At 38.8% G+C, this 23,765-nt stretch overlaps 1 protein-coding gene across 3 annotated transcripts in view; it reads right to left on the reverse strand.

Annotated features, from left to right (window-relative positions):
* PTPRD (protein tyrosine phosphatase receptor type D) overlaps positions 1–23,765 on the reverse strand; it is a 521,791-nt gene that overhangs the window by 388,941 nt on the left and 109,085 nt on the right. For all 3 annotated transcript variants that reach the window (XM_042963695.1, XM_042963694.1, XM_042963696.1), the window contains exon 2: positions 21,799–21,965. In XM_042963695.1, coding sequence (XP_042819629.1) covers positions 21,799–21,862 — 64 coding nt within the window. In that variant the 5' untranslated portion in view covers positions 21,863–21,965. The remainder of the gene's footprint in view (positions 1–21,798; positions 21,966–23,765) is intronic.

A 23,765-nucleotide genomic window follows, 5' to 3' on the forward strand; every position in this document is an offset into this window, starting at 1 on the left:
TAAAAATGTGCTCAGGGAGCACAGGATAGGGTTCCTATAAGTTCAATAAAGACAGGAGCAAATGAAGCGCATAGATTGTGGCATACAGATTAATATGCAGTCTCTGAAGTCAAACTACTTAGTCATGAATCATGTCTTCACCACTTAATATGAACACTAAGGACAAGTTACTTAACCTCTCTAAACTACAATTTACCCTATCTCACAGGCAAGGATAATAAGGGCTTCTAAAGCAGAGAAGTACTCTAGTGATTAAATGAGATAATCCTCATGCAATACATTGCATGCACATGCTAAGTACCCAATACTTGTTAGCTCTTTCTATTATCAATACTAGAAAGTATTTTTCTTTGCAACAGTGGAGAATATGTACCCTGGTAATGAGTTTCCTTAACAGCCCATTGCAGGAAAGCAAATCTTTGAAAGTCTTGGCTCTTTCAAATGTCCTGGGGCAGGTATGTAAAAAACTCATGTTGATTAGGAATTAAAATATAAGAGCTAAATCAAGAGGATATCAACATTTTGTCCCATTTATCATCTTAAATGTGTTTCTGTTTTGAGTTTATTTATTTATTTTGAGACAGAGAAAGAGAGAGAGAAAGAGAGCACAAGCAGAGGAGGGGCAGAGAGAGAGAGAGAGAGAGAGGGAGAGAGAGAGAATCATAAAACAGGGCTCGAACCCACAAACCACGAGATCATGACTTCAGTCAAAACCAAGAGTCAGAAGCTTAACCAACTGAGTCACCCAGGTGCCCCCTAACTGTGTTTTTAAATAAGAATAAACAATTATTCATGTAAATATAATCTACCAAAAGTATGGAGAAGTCTTTTATTGAAAAAGACTTTATTTCTTTATTTCTTGGCCTTGTAAGGGCCTTCTAACACTTGGTGATCATAGAATTATTTCAGGATCATTATCACTGAATAAAACTAGGCTTAGGGTTAAGACAAAAATAAAAATTCATCTTGGTAATCATTTTAATAATCAAAGCACACAGCTTTCAAATAATATTTCTAGTTGGTTCAGGGAAATTTTAAAAATCCTATGTGTTCTTATGTAATTACGTGTAACGTGAAAATCTTTATTTTAATGTAAAATATCTCAGTTGCCCAATTCATGCTGACATTAATGTTGTTTCACTCTTTAAATCAACATAATTGATTAAATAGTTGTTAAATACCATTACAAAACGTTGTTAAAAACTCACTACCAGTATATATATATATATATATATATATATATATATACACACATAAGATAATAATATATTTCATCAGCAATATAAAATAATTGTCTTGGTAATTAAGGAAGCTCATTTAGTTCTAGTGCTGGTTTATTCAAACATATAATTACACCGCATAACTAGCAAGTACTCCTTTTAATCAAATATATAATTATTAAAATATTCCTGAGGGATATAATTGGCATATTATAAATATATTTCTATCATGACTACTTAAACCTTTAAAAAGGCCTTGGTTTAATTAGCATACAGTAACTCTTGTCTTGAAATGAAATTAAATCCTTAAGAGAAACAACTAATTTGAAGCATAATCTTATATTACCTAAATATAATTATCAAACCTTGCCAAGTAAAAATAATAAAGAAAACCCTAGAGAGCTGATTTACCAAAAATACAATGATCACGTGTCTCTAAGCATGAATTCTCAACCCAGATTGCACAAGAGGACCACCTAGGGAGCTTTTATAAAAACCATCAGCCCAGGCCCCATGCACAGAGATACTGTTTCAATTGGCTGGGAGTGGGGCCCAGACATCTGTGTTTTTTGTTGTTTTTGAAAGTCCCCAGAACCACTGCACCAGAGACTGATTAAAATTTATTTTTTCCCAGTCCGTAAATGTTTACAGCATCTTTATTCATAATCACTAAATATTTGAAACAACCCAGATGTCCTTCAACCGGTAAATGGATAAGCAAACTGTGTATATACATACGATGCAATACTACTCAAGCAACAATCTATTGATTCATGCAACAACACGGATGAATCTGAAACGCACTTTGCTAAATAAGAAAAGCCGGACCAGGACGGCTCCACTCTGGAGCAGTGTGAGGGTATTTTGAGGTGTAGGACCTGCAGGGTAATTACGGTGGAGGATGTAACACTGTGCATCTGTTCAAACCCACACAAATGTACACCACAAATAATGGATTTTACTGTATATAAATTTCTAAAAATCAGTCAGGAAGTAGGGAGTGGGAAGCAAGAGAATGCAGACCATGACCAATCAATACAACCACTTTACAAATGTAAAGTCTAGTATCACATAACTAGACTGAAGGAGAGGGGGAAAGAACTCTCCGAAGGAATTTTGGAAAACAGTGTTTTGACTGGATACCGGAAGGCTAAAACAGCCCATGGTAACAGCATTTTCTTGTTCTGAAAAAAAAAGAACACAGTCATTACCCCCCAAAAAGGTCTAGACTTTTATAATTTCTGTAATACTTATTTTGATTTCCTCTTTTTCAGCTGTGTGGCTGTATTTAATAATAAACAACATAAGATATTCTTACAGATCTGAAAGGCTTCATAAACAAACGTGTAAACGTGGACAGAGATTGCATTTGGATCCAGAACAGGGACTCTCACAAAGCCAAGGGCAAAGGGAGTTGAAAACGCAGCAGTGCAGAGGCTGCCCCAGCAGGGAACAATCAACTCATTTAATCAGAGAGCTGATCTTCCAGCTAATATGTACTTTATTCCACCGCTTTAGATCTTTTCATGCTAATAAAATATGAATATGTGAAAATGATATTGATTCTTTAGTTTGTCAAAATCTCAGAATAAAGAAATGCATTCTTAGAAACCTACAAGTAATATAGTATGTTTTTTATTTATTTCTTTATTTTAGAGACAGGGAGAGCACGTGCAAGGAGAGGGATAGAGAGAGAGAATCTTAAGCAGTCTCCATGCTCAGCATGGAGCCTGATGCGGGGCTTGGTCCCAAGATCCTAGGATCGCTACCTGAGCCGAAATCCACAGTCAGACGCTCAATCCACCGAGGCACCCAGGTGCCCCTGTTTATTTCTAAAACAGGATTTGAGAGGATTAAAAGTTAAAGACTTAAAAGAAAACCTCACAACTCCTCCTAAATAACCAGTAGTTCAATGCAAGAATTCCAGGCTGATACAAACCATTCAATTGGAAGACTGTCTATGGTTTGTTCCTGAACTGAATCCCCGTCTTGTCCACCTAAAATCTTTATCCACTGTCATATGACCTGGGGGGCTGTGGTGAGAATTACTGAGGCCTGACCTGTGAGGTCCCCAGTAACTCAGGTGAAGCCTTGGCATCAATCTATCAGAACACTATAGGCCAGAGAATCCTGGGAAATTTATTATTGGCCATGACAATGAAAGCTTGGCCCTAAGTTTACAGCCTAAGGAAATATAAGTGAATCATACTAGAAGTGGGCCACAAACTTAAAACAATGGTCTACATAAACTGTTTCTTCTTTCCCATTCATTTTGCTTTGAATGCACAGAAATCCATCACTTTAGGAGAGGAATTTACTACCTGAATTATCATTGCCATCAAGAGCAATGATAGATTTTCTATATTGTAACCAAAGTAACCCTGATCAAACCCAAATATAATCATCTTCACCTTCTTCCTCTAAAACCTTACCATTTTTCTTTACTACTGTCCCCTTTATTCTGCCCTCTTCAGACACAAGTCATGCTTCCCTGGCTTCGGGGCCTTGGTACAAGCTGTTTGGTTTTGGTTTTGGTTTTGGTTTTGGTTTTGGTCTTGGTCTTGGTCTTGGTCTTGGTTTTGGTTTTTCTGTGCGTAGGCTCTAACACCCCAGAATCATTAAATATTCTTCAGGATCTCAACTTACTATTGCTTCCAGGGAACCTGACCTCCCAACTAGGTCAATTCTCCTTACATTATAGATGTTCTGTACCAGGTTCCTCTCCTTCTCTAAACCTTGTTCCATTTATTCCCCTACTGTTCCTAGAACATCCAGGCACCTCCTATCCCAGTGTCTTTGAACTGGCTGCCCTCTCTGCCTGGAGCATTCCTTGATGATTAACTTCTCCACCTCTTTTAAATCTGCTTAAATGTCACCACCTCAGTAAGGCCTACCTTGACCTGACCACTCAACTTGAAATTGCATTGGAATCCTCCTCCCCACTCCTGATTCTGCTTCTCTGGTCCCTTACCCCATAATATTTATAACCTTTGAGCACATAATATACTTTATTATTTATAATTTGTGTTTTTTACTGTATTGTATTTGTTATCCTATTTCATAATTTTGAGGCCCCCTAGAATGTGATCTTTATGGTACAATATTTTTGTTGTTGTTGGTATGTTGGGTTGCTGATATATCTCAAACCCTAGAATGAGGAGAATATCTCTGGAATGAATTGCTTAAGGACCATTTATGCAAAATGTTTAGAAAGAGAAAAAGGATACTCAGATGTCCAGGACCTGAACACCATCTGCGAATTAGAACGTGTGAGCAAAAACATCTCTCAGCGAAAATAGTTTTGTATAACTTTAAGGTAACAAATTAGAAAGCATTGGTAATTAAGCACAGAAGAGGAAGTAAATCTTGCAGCCTCCATTACAATTACAAGCCCATAATCGTTGCTAGGCACCTCAAGAACATGATCATAATTACTCCCCAGATAATAAGTGCAGGTTGAGGTGCTTATCCCCATTTTACAGAGGAGAAATCCAAGGTTAGATTGCAGCTGGCACTGGCCCTGCCTCTCTCCATCTTGTTCACTATCATATCCCCAGCAACCAGCAAAATGCGGGCAGGTAGCAGATGCAGAAAATATATTTACTAAATTTAAAAAAAAATTAAGTTTAGAGGGGTTAATAAACTCTTCCAAGTCCAACCATCTAAAGCTAGCAAAAGACATAATTTGAACCCAGATCTTTTTACTTAAAAGCCAATGTTCTTTCCAACACACATTTCTTCTGACTAGAATTTTAATCATTATACATGGCCCACAAAAATGCAGCAGTCCCACCAACTATATACCATAGCAACTCTTCAGGGAGTCTCAGTATACAGAGGGAAATATGAAAGTCGATATTTCTGATTAGTATCACCCAAATGATCAGGCAACAATCATGCTTCATTTGATCTTTTTAGTACTGAAAAGTTTAAGGAACATTACAGAAGGAATGCCATCAAAACAGATAAAGTGAAAAGTTTTAGCACCAAGTCTTTAGTCTTCATGCAATTAGAAAGTCATTTTCACAGAAATATCTTATTTCTCAGACATGACTCCATCAGTACAGCCCTGTTTCCACCCAGCTGCTCACTTGGGCAGTGCCCTTCTGAGCACTGGCCTTTGAAATGCTAACTCATGGGCTGAACAACTGTTCACCTGCTCTTTAGCCTTAAACATTCTGAGGCTTTACATTGGGTAGCCAGAGCAGGTCCTGATAGAAAAAGGAGCTCAGGGCCACCAGGCTGACTTGACTACAAGGGACAAATCAGCAGGCAGGAGACAGAGCCTCTCCCCAGCCTCAGGCTATGAGGGGCCACCTGAGGTTCTTAAACCTGGCATTGTTAGAACACACAAAACTGGGAAGGAAAGGAATTAAATGAATAATTCATCATCCCAAATTCACATTCACCAGAAGTATCTATATAATGGCAGTTAAAGGACTTTAAATGTGTCCTTCTGCTTTATATTTTAGTGTGAGATACCAGGTAATGGAATCTATTCTCTAATTCACTTTCCACAAACAGAATCAGCCCAAATGTTTGCTGCTAGTGCTTTGTTAAACTCTCTGCTATTGTTAAACCAGAGAAATGGCTGGAAACTGCTGGGATTGGGAAGTTTTATTCATTTCAATTCTATAAATTTCTACTGAGACCCTACACAGAGAGTGAAAACTTGTGGTCCCAGACCAGATCCATCCCAAAGATGTTTTTGCTTCAGCCTCAATATTATTGTTGCCTCATGATTTTTAATTGAAGCCAAAATGTAAAAATTAGGGATGTTTCACACACAAATCTGGATTTCAAGCTTCTCTAGGAAAATCAGAAAATCCTGGGCATGCCTCCCCAAATGGCAAGAATAGGCTAGGTGCTTGCTTCCCTCATGAGATCCAGCACAAACTTTCCAAGGAGTTGAACTGGCCTGCTTCAATAATGAATTTTATTTGACTAGTACAGAGGCCATTGAATTTGCTGTCCCTGGCTACATTCAAGGCTCAGTATTGAGACAGGCCTAGTACTGGGACAGTACTTCAAGAAGGCAGTATCTAAAATGAGTAAATACACTTGCCCTAGGCATGGGAAATGAGATTTAAGACAACTACTAAAAGTAATATATGGAAACTATGAGAACTGTCAGGAGGGACACAAAAGCCATAATAAAGTGCATTAGGTGTATTGGCAGAGAGATGAAAGAGAAATACATGAAGAAGATGGTTCTGCCTACTTCTGTAGCTGTTCTCTCTGTGACTTATGCAGTACTTTCCAAGTTCAACCCATCACAAAATCTTTTAATCTTCTCGAATAAATGTTTAATCTTCTCGAATAAATTTTGTATCTGGAACCTCCTTATCCTATAACTGCAACCACAGTTCAGGTACTCATGACCCTGATTGTGTTTGATTTTACAGCAGTTTCTTAACTGGTCTCACACCCTCAAATCCATCCTCAACTCAACCGTCAGTGATCTACTAAAAACACAAGTTGGACCACATCATTTTCCAGTTTAAAAGATTTCATCGGCTTCCCCTATTAGTTGGTAATGCTGGGCTTTGCCTGAGAATGAACTGAGGGTCCTTTAAAGAATTCCCTACCCTGGGTCCTTACCTTCATATATTTTGCATTAACGGGTTAGTGTGTGGCCTAGACGACTATAGTTTCAGCCCCAAGTAACTCCCAAGTATCATCAGGTTGAGAATCACTGATCTACCAGGCAAGTCCCAAGCTCTTTAGCTCTGCCTTAATGCTTTCCAATATGTTTCCTGTCTCTACCATACCTGCTAACGTTGCCTTAGCGACGACCTGCTAGTGGCAATACTGTGTGTGCATGTTCACTACTGCATGTCTACTTCCCAGGTTTTCGTAACCTCTTTCCTCCCCCACTATTCTGAAAGCACCAACTTAGCTCTGTCTTCTTGTTTTCTCCAGGTGCTTGGGACACAGAGGGCACTATGTAAGAGTGGAGGAAGACAGTAGTGAAGATGGCACCAGAAGAGTAACTAAGATTTGGAATGGCTACGATGTGCAGTCATAAAGGGAGAAGAGAAGAATATTAGTAAAACTGGAAAAACACAATGCACTTTTTGAGATAAACAGAACGCCGGTGAATAAGCAACTGTGAAAGCTTTTTTTAGGCTACAAAGAGGAGTCCAGTGGCCTGGGTAAATACCACAAAGGGAAGTGAGCCAATTTATTTCCTGCCCAATGGTGGCATCGGATCCATTTGTTAAACTGCAAACTCTCTAGAGAAAATAGGTTCCAGAATACAGGCAATTGTTTTATTATAATTATCATAATACCCTTCCTGTTTCCATCTCTCACTCCAAATCAGAACAATTAAAATGCAAAAAGAATTATGTGTTTTGCAATTGCTAAATGATCTTTTTATATCCCTTGGCTGATGCAGTTCTGATTATTTCAGAAACAGTAGTTCTCCACAGTGGTTTCTGCTGCTTACTTCAAATGATTCATGCAGTGGGGCTCTCATTCTTTCCCATGAGATTTTACTCCATAGTCAAATAGTCTTAATCATTAGTCAGCTTCCTTCATATTCAGCCAAGAGTTTTGCTTAATATAATTAGTCCTACTTTTTCATACAACTCTATACAGCCTCTGTCCTTATGAGAATAGAGTTATGCTTGCATTCATTTTCAGAAACTTGTACCTTCTACTAGTTGCCAGGACAAACTGGCAACAGTTGGTTCTTTATATTTTTCCATGTGAGTCAAGAATTCCAATTGCAATCAATTGCAAACTGCCCCCTCACCACAACCCATGAGAGCTTTTCAATTTGCTGACATATTGGATCATAAGTGTTATTTCTGAACATCGCTGCTGGATCAATGGTGCTTTCTCGTGGGAGTTTTATTTTCCTTTTGATTTATAAGCACTGTGATGGTACAGAGTACATCTGTACCAGAAGTACCTGTGATGTGACCAAATTCACCATGATGTTTCTGCTCTGGCTTGCCTCTACAAAACCAATATCAGGCTTCAATACCCATGATTACAAACCTGTTTCTTTACAGACCCAGTTACAACATTCTCATCAAATGTAACAATTTCCAGCACCTTTTTCTCTATATTTAAGGTGTTCATAGCTCCAAATGTCAGGCTCACAGCGCAATGAAAAATATCCCACAGCTGATAAATTATTCATTTTTCAGGAGTTTGCGATTTGAAGTGGCACTAACAGCAGAGTACCTGAAGCACCCCCAAAAGACATAAAGTGCAGTAACATCCAAAGCTTTTGCCACATAAATTCCAAAGGTTAAGCGCTATTAAACATCTCTGTTTATCAAGAGATGTGCTCCTTGAACTTATTTATTCTAATTAATCTGCTCCCAATAAACATTACTAACAAAGCAAAGTGCTAAAAGAGGCTAATCAAAAGCGTCTTCTTTCCTTACCTCATCTCACCAGGTTAAAACAAGGTCCTCTGCTAATAAATATTCTCCACTTCCCACTGTCTGGTGAGGACTTGTAAATGAGTAGGGTCAAAAGCAGGGGTTGTCAAGCCATGAACTCAGTCCAAATCTGGCTCACTGCACATGTTTTTAAGTTTTATTTACTCCCATTTTTTAATATACTGTCTGTAGCTGCTTCCTTCCTATAATGGCAGAGCTGAATAGTTGTGACAGAGTCTACATGGCCCACAAAGCCAAAAATATTTACTATATGGTCCTTTACAGAAAACATTTGCCAACCTCTCATCAAAAAGCATGCAAAATGTGTACAGGTTTCAGAATTTTTGCTCTGGGTAGGGTTTTAACTGATGTGTATCAATGTGTTCATCTACCCAGAAAACAGCTGCCTTTAAGTACTTGTTATCTAGAACATCATCTGTGTTACAGTTCCTGAGAAGAAGGAAGAATGAAGCAACCACAGGTCCAAGGTTGCTCCTCAAGCTGACAGGTGCTTCATTTTCATGACAATAATCACCATGTATTTCAGCTATTTACTGGTGTATTTTAAACCACCTCAAAACTTGTTTTAAGGCAAAGATTTCTTTGCACAGGATTCGGCTCTGCAGGCTTCAGCTGGGTGGTCCTTCTCTTCCTCTCCACTGACATCACTCACGTGGCTTGCAGTCACCAGGAGGAGGCTGGACTCTGGCTGGAAAGCTAAGATGGCTTTGCTCATATACCTGGCTCTTCACCTGGGATGGCTACAACTTGTGTGGGTGGTCTAGGCATTTCTTTCTCTCCATGGGGTCCTTACTGCAGGGTAACTGGATATCTTTCTATGATAAGTCAAGGTGCCACAGAGTGGAAGTGGAAGCTCCCAGCCTTCTTCTTCTTGTTGTTTTTTTTTTTTTTTAATGTTTATTTATTTTATTTTTGAGAGAAAGAATAGGGTAGGGTCAGAGAGAGAGGGAGACAGAGAATCCCAAGCAGGCTCCGTGCTGTCGGCACAGAGCCTGACATGGGGCTCGAACCCACAAACTGTGAGATCATGATCTGAGCCGAAACCGAGAGTCAAACGATGGACTGGCTGAGGCCCCCAGATGCCCAGAAAGCTCCCAGACTTCTAAGGGGTAGGACCAGCACTGGAGTAGCATCACTTCTACGACATTCTACTGGTTAAAGCACAACCAAGTACCAACACACGTTCAAGGGGAGAGTCGTCTTGCTTCCCTTTGAGAGGTGCTGTAAAATACCCGGCCACGATTTCCTACCTATCACATTCTAGGAGGATGAGGACATCATGAGTACAGCGATAAAATCTTGAAGGCACACCTTACTGCTAACAATTTAGAATGATATGGACAAACAAGGAAGCCTATCGAAAAATAAAGGCCATTTTATAATAAAACACTGGTGGCAGAGAATGCAACATTTCCCAAACTGACAGTATTTTCTTCTTTTATTAAATTGAAAGGGGACAACAGCTTTTCTAAAAGCCATTTGATGCTTCTCTAATTCTTACATAGTGCATATACTGTGGCTATGATCTAATCTTTCCTCCATGACCCTGAATCCTCATTCTGACTGTCAGTGAGGCTCCTGGACAGCTGCCATGGAGCTGGGCCTCCCGGGCCTGTTGCACTGCCAGCATCACTCAAGCACTCTCCACACAGTTCTGACTGCCCTGCACTGTGAGTTCTTGTACCCGCTCTTTTTAACCCATCTGCCTCCTGCCTGGACAAAGAGTCAAGAGAGCTGAGTTCTAGGCCCTTCACCATTACCTATTCCCCTTTTTGCTCCAGGCAGTTCACCTGTTCTGACCCTTGGTTTCTTTTATCTGAGAAGTGGCGATAATAAAAAGTATACTGCCTACTTAGGCCTAGAGTTTTCAGGAACAGATTAAAAATAAAATGTGTTTAAATAACTATACAAGGGAAAGGTACTATCATAATTATTGCAAGGAGACAAAATTGCATTTTATTACTAAAATAAGAATAATATATTACAGAATTAATTTAATATTGTATAAAATACATACTTAATATAATAATAATGGCTACCATTTATTTAGTGCTTCCTGTGTTTTAGGCATAGTTCTAGCACCTTACATTGGCTAGTAGTTAATTTTCACAGCAACCCTACCATTACCATTTGATATGCTAGACCACAAAGCTGAGGCATGAAGAGATCAGACAATCTGCCTCTGGTCACACAGATATTAAATGGAACTATGACTGATATTTCCCAGTTTGCATAGCTGATTTCAAGAACTTCTGAAAGGTCTATCATACGTCTGACAAAACTTCCTCCTTCCAAACCCCACAGAAGTTAGAAGGGGAGCATTTACCTCTCCCAACCTCTGCCCCACAGTCTGTTCCAGAGCTGATGCACTAGGAGTGGTTCTAAACCAGAGGTGATTTTGTCCCCCAGGTCCCATTTGGCAATGTTAAAAGACACTTTGGTGGTCACAACTGAAGGCCAGGGTGCTAATGGTAGAAGCCAGGGAGGCTACTACATATTCTATGATACTGAGAGCAGTTCCCAACAGCAAAGAATTCTTTAGCCCAAAATTTCAATTGTGTCAAACTTGGAGTACACTGATGGCAGAAACACAGCACAGAGAGACTTCACTTCGAGTTCAGCACATAGGAGACATCCAAATCTATGATGTAGATGCTTTTGTTTATTTGTTTGTTCTGTTTGTTGCTGCTCTAGGGTATATGCTGCTTAGTTCCTTGATCTGAAAATCATCTCAATAGGTGAAAATGCTAGACAGGCGATTTCTGCACACATCAGGCATTACAGTATATACGATGGGATGAAAACAAACCCTTACTGAATGCCTGCCGTGTATCAGGCATGTCAGAATTCCCAAAGAGAAGAATTAAGAAAATTATTCCAGGTAAGCAGAAGGGCAAGAATTTAAGCCAAATCTGGTTGTTTACAACATGTACTATTTTAGAGTAAATTCATTTAAGTTATGGTTTAATAATCCTTATTCTATTTATTACTTTATATCCCCATGGGACTTAAAACTAAGTACAAATATGTTAAATCACATAAAATCAAGATTTTTTTTTTGGAAATGGAAGCGGTTAACCAGGAAAACTTTTATTTAAATGCTTTCATCTGTAAAGGAAATACATACTAAGAATCACTGAGGAGTCAATTGCTATCACCCTGACTAAATGGAAGCACGCAGAGCAAAGACCTATTAAAATTCCCTTCTTCCCTGCAAGTCAATGTTGCCGATCACCCTCCAATTACAGATCTGCTTTTCCTGCGTACCCTCCCCAGTCCTCTCCAGCTATGGATATCGATGAAGGAACATGCAGACTTAATTACATGTTTCCAATGTAAAACTATCACCTGCTTTAAAAGAAACACAAAAGTGGCCAGAGATAAAGAGCAAAACGCAGACATTTGTGCTTTTGCTAGCCAAAGGCTTTAGTGTTTAAAATCTACATTGGCTGGTGCAAAGAAATTTCAGTTAAGCCGTTTAGACAATGATTTATAACTTGATCAGGAAGGTAGGAAGTACATACCTTCTAATGCATTATTTGCAGAAAATGTATTTATTTTGTTCTGGTAAGGGTTCACAGGACCCAAATCAAGTTTCACAGATAAATATCCCAAGAATATATTTGTTTCTTTACATCTCTGCCTAGCAATCCAAACTCCTTCCAAGGCCTACAGGGCCACAGGATCAAGCCCCTCCCTGCCTCTCCTACCTATCTCTTGCCACTTGTGCTTCAGTCTTCTGGGCCTTATTTTTTCCATTGAACATGCTGGGCTCCTCCTTTGAAAATCACTGCTCATTTTGTCTGGATGCACTGAATGCCACTTTTTCAGGGCTGGTCACTTCAGAACATCACTCAGCTTAAGCATTTTGTCTCATTAAGCAATACCTTCCACGATATAAAATGGAGTGTCCTGCCTCCTCCTCCCCCCTTACTGTCATGTACATCACCTTGTTTCATTATCTTTGAAGCATGTGTATCTATCCAAAGTCATACTGTTCATTTATTTTTTTGTCCATAACCTTGTGTTGTATTTTTGTCCATAACCTCTTTACATAGTGAGCACTCATTCAATGAAATATCATTACTTTTAATTTAACTGCTGTGATTTAAATGTGCTTTTTAAGGATAGATATTAGGGGGATTTTCTTTGTAATGACCTGAAATTACTATAGCTTAAAGCTATAAAGTACCTTTTCAGTGATAAACAATCCCTTTATAAAGACTTAGGGGAGGGGCGCTTGGGTGGCTCAGTTGGTTAAGCATCTGACATTGGCTCAGGTCATGATCTCACAGCTCATGAGTTCAAGCCCAGCATCGGGCTCTGTGCTGACAGTTTGGAGCCTGGAGCCTGCTTTGGATTCTGTGTCCCCCTTTCTCATTCTGTGTCTCCCACACTCATGCTCTGTCTCTCTGTCTCTCAAGAATGAATAAACATCAAAAAAATTTAAAAAAAAGAAGACTGAGGGGAAAATAAGTAAAATTAACAATAAACAACTAAGAAAGGAAAAAAAAACTGCTGAAATGTATTTGTTATACTTCCTGTACTTTTAGCTCAAAAGTGAAGTCTTGCATGCTTTTTAAATTGAAGATATAAGTACTTAGCATATTTTAATGTTACATTTAATAACCATATTATAAAATGATTGTAATAACACTATGCTGTGATTTTGCAAAACCCATCACAAACCATAGACTGAATTTAAAACTTTGGTCAGAGAACAAAACTAAATTGAAATATTTTTGTACAGTCTGATTCCACCTTTTTACACAGATACTAACATAAAGATAAGTTCAAATAAAATGACCTAAAATAAACAACCAAAAAGGGAAATTATAAGAATGAGAAGTGATCTATTTTCGGAAAGAAATATATAATGCCATGTTAAAAATAAAGGATTACTTATCCTTCACTAGCCTGGTTTTCTCTTCTACTCCAAATCATAACGATCTGTTCCTGGTTCAAGTTCTAGGAGAGCATATCTTCACAATAGTCAACTAAAATATTCTTTCAGTGTCAAGGCTGTCCTCCCTAACCTCCACCACCCTGGTCCCTGTACCCCCATCAATCTGCATAGCTTCCAACCAGCCTCCCAACAGATCCAAGGCCACTCTGGCTGGCCTGGCTCCAAAGCTTCTCTACACTCAGCAGCCACAAGGATGTTTTTAAAATGCAAATTCCTTCCCTTCACTCCTCCAGCTGTTCCTAGAAGAAAAACCAAGATCTTGAACAAGTTCTATGAGGTCTTGCATTAGACAGTCTGTGCCTGTTGTCCAGCCCTATTTGAATTCTCTCTCCTCATTGTCTGGGATCCAGGAACATCCATCTTCTCATGCCCCAAAATATACTAGGTTATTCCCGTCTCAGGGCTCACAGGCATGTCCTTTCTTGGACCTTAACGGGTCTTTCAGGTATAGTTTATTTAGCTTCCATTCACCCACAAGATACTAGCTCAAAACTCATTTCCTCAGAGCTATGCATGTGATAAGGTTTAACAGAACTATATAACTTTAAAAAGTAAGTTGATATAAAACAAGTAAACTGTAGTTTAGTTAGTAGTATTGTGCCAACATTGATTTCCTGATTTTGATAATGTACTCTCATTATATAACATATTATCTTGAGGAAAACTGGGTGAAGGGTACATGGGAAATTCCTGTACAGTCTTTCAACTTCTTTTCAGCCTAAAATTATTCCAAAATTTAAAAAATGTCACTCCTTCAGGAAAGCTTTCTATTACTCTTCTGAACAGATGAGGCACTAAGCTCCTTATTTTCTTCCCTCAAATATTTAACGCAGTCCAAAAGTGTAAACTTTTGAGATTAATGTTAAATATTTGTCTACCCTGCTAGAGTGTAAGCCCTTTGGGGTAGGGATCATATCTCTTTATCTCACTATTGTGTCTCCAGTAGCTAAGTCAGTACTTGGCACAGGGTTGTGACCAATAAACATTTATTTAAAGAGACTATTAAATACATGAATGAGCCAATGAGTCAATGTCCTTTGGAAGCACAAATATATATAAAGATACATATTTACATATTTAAAAGATACTGCTCAAATTACGAAGTTAATGGGATAATAAATGTCAACAGAGATCTAAACATAGATGCTTCTAACTTGAAAATGATGCAAGCTAATGAGAAAAAAGTATAATAGCAACTAACATTTAGTAAATATCTAATCCAATTCAAGATGATTTGCAAGCAGTTTTTTACTTAATCCTTATGATAACCATATCAAATGTGTGCTATTTTCAATCTTCATTTTACAGATGGGAGGCATACAGATATTTGTAACTTGCCCATGGTCAGAATAATTACATAGTAGAGGCAGGGTCTGAACGCGTACTTCAGCTTCTGAGTCCACAGTCGTAAGTACCACTTCCCACGTGGAGATAAATTCTGAAAACATTGCTTGAAACAGTTCTAAAGAGTGACCTATGACTTCTGAAGGTAGATGAAAAATGGATATGAAACCACATTCTTTACACTTTTGTATCTCTACCATCGTGCACAAAGTCTTCCGTGGAGCAAGCAGACGGTACAAGTGTGCGTGCGCACACACACTACTTTGTCAAATAACAAAAAGAAGCTAAAGGAAACTGAGGAAATAAAACAGACAAAATTATAGGTAAGAGAATGGGTTTCCATCCAATCGGCAGTACTTTTATCTTTGATTCTTAATTTCAAAGTGGACACTGGTTGGGGATTTTCCACAATTAAGTGAAGCAGAGCAAAGTGGGCAGGAGAGTCGGGGCTCCCAAACAAATCAAGGTCATTGGAAACACTAACGAAGTGAAGAAAGTTAAAGAAATTAAGAATGTAAAAGGAAAGAAGTGAGGAAATCATGGAACAGATTAATCAACTACCATCAGGCTATAACAAGGCTGCCATCAGGCTACCATCAGCAATAACAAGAAGTAATTCACCAGCATTTCAGATATCGTTCCATCTTTTGAGCCAAGGGTCTCCTCATAAACAGAGATCAGAGCTAAGAAACATGTCATACTTAGGATTTTTTTTTAAATCAAGTCCCTCTACATTCAATAAAGTGTTTTTAAGTGCACGCATTGGTTGATTTTGTGACATATTCTTAACCTTACTAGGTAGGTACAGCTTTGCTGAGAGCAATTAATTTAGAAAGCTACAAATCCTCTGCAACAGAGCTTAAGGATCAGTAAAATAGCTGGAATATTTTCCTTGCGGCAGACAGCTGGATGTTGCTAATTTAGCTACTTTAAAATGAGGGGAGGAAGGAGGAGGGAAAGGCAAAGTTTTTATTTTGCCACACATCTGTAAATTCAGAGAAAGGGAAAACAAGGAAAGCATTGATAAGCTTGGTAAATGAACTGGATTTCTCCCTGCTCTTGTCAGTGAGCATGTCTATCATAACTGGCCTAAGGAAACCAGCACACTTTCCTTTAAGGTTACATACAACGAAGAGAATCTAGCCAAATTACTGGTTTAAGCAACATTTTACATTTTCTATTTTAAATAGTTTTATTGAAATATAATTCACAGAATACACAGATCACCCACTTAAGGTGTACAATTCAATGGCATTTGGTATGTTTATACTCAGTGCCATCACTCCACTCTATTTTTATTTTTATTTTTTAAGTTTATTGAGAGAGAGAGAGAGAGAGAGAGATGGAGGGCAAGAGGGAGAGGGAGAGAGAGAGAAGACCAGGCAGGCTCCATTGTCAGTGTGGAGCCCGATGCGAGGCTCAAACCCACAAACTGAAATCATGACATGAACTGAAATCAAGAGTCGGATGCTCAACCAACTGAGCCACCCCTGCGCCCAAAATTTTAGAACATTTTCATCACCCAAGCAATTTACCTTTTAAAGGATGGTTCTATGGTTTGTGATATATATGTGTGTGTGTGTGTGTGTGTGTGTGTGTGTGTGTGTATACACATATATATACACATACATATATATATATACAATGTATAATCATATATATCATATATATCATATATTATATATAACCATATATATGATATATATAATATATATAATTATAATATATAATTATATGTATAAATATGTATATACATAAATATAATCATACCCAAACCATCACAATCTAAAGTGAAAATAAAAAGATATTTTTTAATGAAATATTGATGTTCTCAGTGTGAAATAGGCTGCTGCTGAAAGGTATGCATTTTGATGACCTATGAAAGACCTCTTCTCCATTTCTAACCTCATCTTGGAAGGTCCAACTACATGGTTAGGCTACTTCTCAGAAGTGATTCTGCAAAATGCAAACGGAATAATTTTGACCTGGCTTTTAATTATTTCCCTTTATTTTTTTTTCCTTGCAGAATAATTTATGACCATATCAAAAGCCACTCATTTTCTTCCTTACCATGCTCACCTCAACTTCCAGTTTTCTGATCCAATGGCTCATATATTATACTATTTGCCTATAGGAAATATCTATAGCTCCTCTCTATGAGCATCTCAAAAAAGAATGCATTACAAAAAGCAACAGAACAGAAGGATGGAACACTTTCCATTAATTAGACCCAAGGCAAATTTAAATCGGTAATTCGAAGAGTGAAGCTTTTTTTTTTAAAGCTTGACTAGCTTGACTAAATATGCTTCATAATTTTTCCTCTTGATCTTCAGTTTAATTAATGGGACAAGAGTTTTAAGAATCTTTTACATATAGGACTTTATAGAGAAGCAAGCTAGGACTTTTAATGTGCTTCAAGAAAACCTGGTGTATCAAACACCAAAATTTTGATAATCTGTAGGTCAAATAAAAAAGCAGTTTAGCACAATACTTCACAAAACTGCTCAATAAAAATACTGGTTGCATATCTTTGAAATAATGATATAACAGCTAACATTTATTAAAAATCTATCATGTGTCATCTGCTGACTGTGTTTTACATTAACTCATTCAACGATCACAAAACCCAAGGGTAGGTTCTCTACTATACAATCATCATCATCATTATCATCATCACCATCATTCACATCTTAAAGTTAGGGAAACTGAGGCAAAGAGCACGTTGTATCACGTGCCAGATTACAAACGACAGCCAGAACTTAAAATCAGAGTCTGTCTTTAGAGCTCACTTTCTTAGCCATGCCAAAGAAACCAAGAAGTTTCACTGGATATAGTGATATACTACCAAAGAGGGGAAACACTAATTGATTTTACGTAAGACAGGAATATAGTGGGTAGACAGGGACTACAAGAAGCTTCCCTACAATAAGGGGGGGAAATGAGGATTTATTTGCCATCTCAGATGGAAAAATGTGAAAAAAAAAAACAAAAAACAAAAAAGAGAAAATGGATGAACTAAGCCATTTGAGGAATTAAGCTATCAAAAGTCATGTTTCTAATGAAGATCCAATAAACATCCAGGTCAAATTATAGTTGTCAAAGTGTAAACTCAGGTCTAGACTGCAACAGTAGGCAGTCAGTGATTTCATTAGCATGAAACCAATTTGGTGAAAGAAGGTGCTACATGTAGGTTTATAGCCAGCATCTAGTTAAAAAACAAACAGAAAATGACTAGTAAACAGAAAACTAAAGCTAACATAAAACTACCACAAACTACTATGGAAACTCAGCCAAAAGAAAAATACCCACACCAGGACCACATTAATATAAATTTACCTTTAATTTGCATGCAAGTTATCACTGAACTGACCTCAATGAGACCAGATTTAAACCAAAATTTGACCTCAACCAGACCACTGCCTAACCCAGAACGAACGTCAGTCAGACCACCACCTAAACCAGAAACCTGGTTGGCCTGACATGAGGAAGGACTAGTACTAGTGCTCAAACAGGAGTCCTGCTGAGACTACAACTCTACCACCTGTACACACTTTCAAGAAACAACAAGCAGAACCATTACAAGCACTCAAGACCCAGGGATGAAAAGAAATAAGAGCCATACACACATCTAGCCTTTTAAAATAATAGTGGGGATCTGTGGGGCATTTTAAATTGGCAATGGCAAAGACTGTAATTTTCTGCTAAAGGGATATTATCACAATTTTTCAACCTGGGTTTGAACCAAGGCTCATAAGAGCTCTCCTACTTAATGCAACTTCACACCTAGCACTTACTATAACGTTCCACACAGCAGATGAAAATCCTGACTCCTTGGCTCTTTGGAGTTAATCATTTCAAAAGGCAGTGAGCAGAACACATTAAATTGGCATGGTAAACTAGAGTGGATTCTTTCCATTCCCCACCCCTACACAGTCCTCTTTCTCAAGTGGGAGGACACTTTTTTAAAAATTATTTCCTAGTTCTCAAATGGCTCTGACAAGCTACTATTAAATTTTGAAATAGAACTCCTGATTCCTTGCATAAATACAAAATACAGTTAGGTAAAAGAAAAACAAAATATGGCTAAAGGTGCTAACGAAAGCCTAGGGTAACAAACCAGTGACCCAGGTGCTGGATGCCTGAGAAATACTGTATTTAGATGATGATGGAAAAATATAATTTTTCTCCAGTGCTCATTATGTCTGGGTTTTTTCAGTGTTTTGTGAGAAGATAATGACCCAATTTAGTAGGTTATAATCCAAGAGCACCTGAATGGCTCAGTTGGTTAAGCATCCAACTTCAGCTCAGGTCATGGTCTCACAGTTCATGGGTTCGAGCCCTGCATTGGGCTCTGTGCCAACAGCTTGGAGCCTGGAGCCTGCTTCAGATTCTGTATCTCCTTCTCTCTCTGCCACTCCCCTGCTCACACTCTGTCTCTCTCTCAAAAACAATAAACATTAAAAAAATTAATAGGTTATAATCCAGATCCTACTTTCCCAATTGTTGTTTGAACATCCTTCAGTGACTAGTCATATTTCCAGCTCCACCATGTGCTTTCCCATACAACAAATATCCTCCAATAGATTAATACGGGATGCTCTTTTTTCTTTCTAAATATACCTCAAAAAATATCGCCAATTCTTCCCCTTTCGCCAGAAACTCTCAGGTTATGCTACCCTACTCAACAACGCTAAATGAATCTGCTAAAGGGAAAAGGTACTAAATAATCAAGGCTGAGTAGACAAGGACAAAACTAACTAATTTGACAAAGTTTCTTTAGTTACAATGGGAGGAGTGAGAGAGAATGTATTCTTTTTCAGGTTACATCTTGATTGAAAGCTGATATCATATAAACATACAACACGGTAAATAATTTAACTGAAAGGGGCTAATGCGGACTTGTTTTCCTTTTCAACAGCTACTGTAGAGGAGGTGCAGTGAAGGGGCATGCAGAAGGAGAAGGGGAGGAGGAGGGTAAAGAGAAGGGGAGCAGGAGGGTAAGGAGTAGGTGATGATCATCTGGAGTGTAGATTGTTTTTTAAGACATTATTTTATGGGGCGCCTGGGTGGCTCAGTCGGTTAGGTGTCCGACTCTTGATTTTGGTTCAGGTCATGATCTCACCGTTCTGAGGATAAAGCTCCACATCGGGCTCTGTGCTGACAGTGCAGAGCCTGCTTGGGATTCTGTTTCCCTCCCTCTTTCTCTCTGCCCCTCCCCTGCTCCCACTCTAACATAATTTTAAGAGTACTTGACATCTGTCTGCCACTTTTCACCAGAGATTTAAGCAAAGTATAGCTGCTCAATAGAAGAACATTTCTACTTATCTGGAAAGATAACTCTGTGGATAGATGACAATTACCTCTAGCAACTTTATGAAAATCTCTAACTGCGATCTGAAATTAAAGTGGGTCCCCAGGGTGCTGATATGCTTTTGCCAAAAATTAACAATTGTAAAACAACGTACTCTTTCATTCTAGCCAAAACAGAAAAATAAAGCCATATGCCTGATTTCTTTAATAAACTGAATTTAGATTACTACTTTAAAATAGATTCTGACATAAATGGCTTTAAAATAACAAGAGCATCTTTCATTTGGGTCTTTTCCCAGTTAATTATTTGCTGGCATTGTCCTAGACATTCCTTGGCTTCACCTTAAACCAACACTCCCAAGTGCTAATTAGGAGACTATATACATTATTAACCAGAGAATGTGCTTAAAACATGCATGTTCCATATGTATCCTGTTATTAACATGATTCCTTTCAGTCCTGGAAAGCTCTCTTTAGAAAATAGAGTCCCTATTTAGACAAAGAAATTGGCTGCTATTGAGGAAATTTTTGTCAAAATTCAATTAATAGGTAGGGGCCAACAGGACACAGGATCCTTGTCTTCGAAACATCCTCAACATGAATCAAATTTCATCTCACGGAAACAGTCAGCAGAAGGAAAAGTTAATGCCTGCAGATGTTATATGTTTTCCTAGTACCAGGGGACTCCCAAAGAGAATGGCCGACTCTCACATGAGCCATACCATTCCTGAGAAACCAGACATGTCAGTGAGCCCAAGCCAGAGGCATGCCTTTTCCAGTACTATCTCTACCAAAAGACCCTGGGCCAGATGGGAAAAGAAACATATGTAAACAAGGTAGACCTAATGATTTCCTAATTACGAAGGAGATATGATCTTCTCATTAATTGGCAAGCTAATTGACCACAATCTCAGTTTCATAAATTGAGTCCAATAAAGCAAACTTTGGTGTCTGTACTCCACAGAATTCTCCTCACACTTCCACACCCTTCATTCAGCCACAAAGTTGTCAGTTCTGCTTGATTTGTTTGAATACTGTACTCGACGACAGCTGTCGGAAACAGTACATTTAGAACAGCTGCTATGACAGCTACAAGGGGCTTGGAGGTTTAATTGGGCTCAATGTGACATTGTGCATTTTTCTAAACTTAGAAAGTTCCACAAAAGTAAAGAAATTTCTAATGTGTCTGAACGATGTTTACTTATTGGCACCACCAACTGGTTAACCCCGATTTGAGTTATATCATTGGGCTCATAGTATCTTTGCCACCAGGGTTGGTGAGAAAAAAAAAAAAAAAAAAAAAAAGACAGTAGAAGCAGTTAGATGCACAAGAAAAGGGGCATTAAGAGAGAGGAAATGGTAAGGAAGTCACGTCAATAATCTCTTTCAAAGGCTGGCTGGTAGCCAAGGAGGATCCCACAGTGTCTCAGGATTTACTTCCTAAGGAAACGTATTCAGAGGCCCTGAGCCTGGTGCCAGCTGCCAACAAAACCGCTCATTACAGTCACAGCCCCGTGGAGAAGGGAGAATGGCTTACTCTCAGCATCCGCGCGGAGGAAGAAAGCGAGAAGCAGCAACAGCGGCCTGGCTACGTGCACCATCCTGCAGCTTGGCAGCGGCCTGAGCTGGCAGTTTGGAATCACTGCCTCGGAAGCTTCAGCGAGTCTGTCCGATCAGAAATTTCAGCTGGAACTCTTTCAGAGCCTGTAAGGGGAGAGGAAGACAAAAGAAAGGAAACACAAGGACGCTTAGATTTTTTACTCTTTTCCTCTTGTTCCATCACAAACACCACGAGACACGATCCATTGTAAGCACCCAAGACATTGTAACTGTGATGCCTTTGTTTTAGAAGGGAAATAACTTGGTTCGAAAAATGGGGCAGCTGTGGCACATCTCATGCCCATTGTCAGGCTACCCTAAAGCCAACCACCTTGAATGGCACTCTCTGCTTGTGCCACCTTTTGGGCAACGCTGTGCGAGAAGAAACTGTCACTTCTTATGAAACACTATGTGAATGCATCAGTGGAAGAAAAAACAGCAATGCTATGAGACAGATTTAAGGGAAGCTCCACCGTGCTGGATAAAAGTCTATTATTGACAGAATAGTGGAAGCTGCTTTCTTGGCACGAGGTGAAGTGACAGGGCTAATTCAACTTCTCCAGCTAAATGGGAGAGGTTAGAATTTTTTACACTAGCACGTTTGGCTTCTTCCCTGAAGACACATCAATGTTCAAGTCTAGTTTGGCTTCAGTAAGTCAAAACAATAGTTAGCATGAGCCTATTTGCTTTAACAGGATTTGTATATGTCTCCTGGGCAATAGCTTTGCTTTCTCAATCTCCTATGTAAAACTGATAAACTGCGAACTGTAGAGAGCCTACTGGGTGCAAGTACACTTAGTATACAGTGCCATGGAGCACAAAAAATGAGTCAAATTCTGTCCTCTGTGACTTTCCAGCTCAGTAGAGAAAATAAGACCGTCACATCTGATGACTACTATAAGTTGAGAAGTGATGAGTGCCAGGAAAAGAAAACCAAATAATGCCATAAAAGACAGGATCTGGAATGGTATCATAGATAAAGCAGTATCTCAAAGCAGGCCTAGGAGTGTAGGCAGGATTTAACCAAAAAGAGGAAAGGCATTCCAGGAATTCTATTAAAGGCAGGGCAGTGGGAAAGGAACTTTGGAAAAGATGAGTCTCCAGGTTTGGCTGGAGTAGGGCTTCCCAAATATCTATATGCATTACAACCTCCTGGAAGGCTTGTTAAAACAGAAACCTGGTCGCCACCCCCAGGGTCTGTAGTTCACTAGGTCCGTGATGGGGTCCCAGAATTTACATTTCTAACAAGTTTCTGATGCAGCTGGTACAGGGACAACATTGAGACCACTGGCCTGGTGTGATAACTCATTAGGAAATCAGAAGGAGAGGAGGCAAAAGAAAATGGCTCAGGATTAAAAAAAAAACAAAAAAAACACACACACACAAAAGAAAAAGAAAAAAGGTCACAGTGAGCCTTGAATGTCAATCTAACTCAACCAGCCAATTATTCAGCAAACCACAAATAAAACTATTTAATGTTTTAGAGCAGAAGAACAAGGAAATAGGCTTTGGGAAGATAAACTGACATGTACATGTGGAAATATTAGGCCAGAGCAAGAGTCCCAGGTGAGAAGAAACACAGACCACACAGCTATGGTGGTCCTGGCAGTAACTGGAAAGAAGAGAAGGCAATGATGAGGTCCAAGCAATAATTTGAAGTATGATTCTTCAGATGATAAATAATTGTTTTTATAGGAACCTTCAACAAATCTAGCACACATCTTGAAGTGTTTTTTGCTTGTTTGTCTTTAAAGTTTATTTATTTGAGAGAGAGAGAGAGAGAGCATGAGAGAGAGCAGTGGGGGGCGGGGGGGCAGAGAGAAAGGGAGAGTGCTGTCAGCACAGGCTCAATCTCCAAAAACGTGAGATCATAACTTGAGCCGAAATCAAGAGTCGGACACTTAA

Source organism: Panthera tigris, chromosome D4 (assembly GCF_018350195.1).
Source record: "Panthera tigris isolate Pti1 chromosome D4, P.tigris_Pti1_mat1.1, whole genome shotgun sequence".
Taxonomy (NCBI): domain Eukaryota; kingdom Metazoa; phylum Chordata; class Mammalia; order Carnivora; family Felidae; genus Panthera; species Panthera tigris.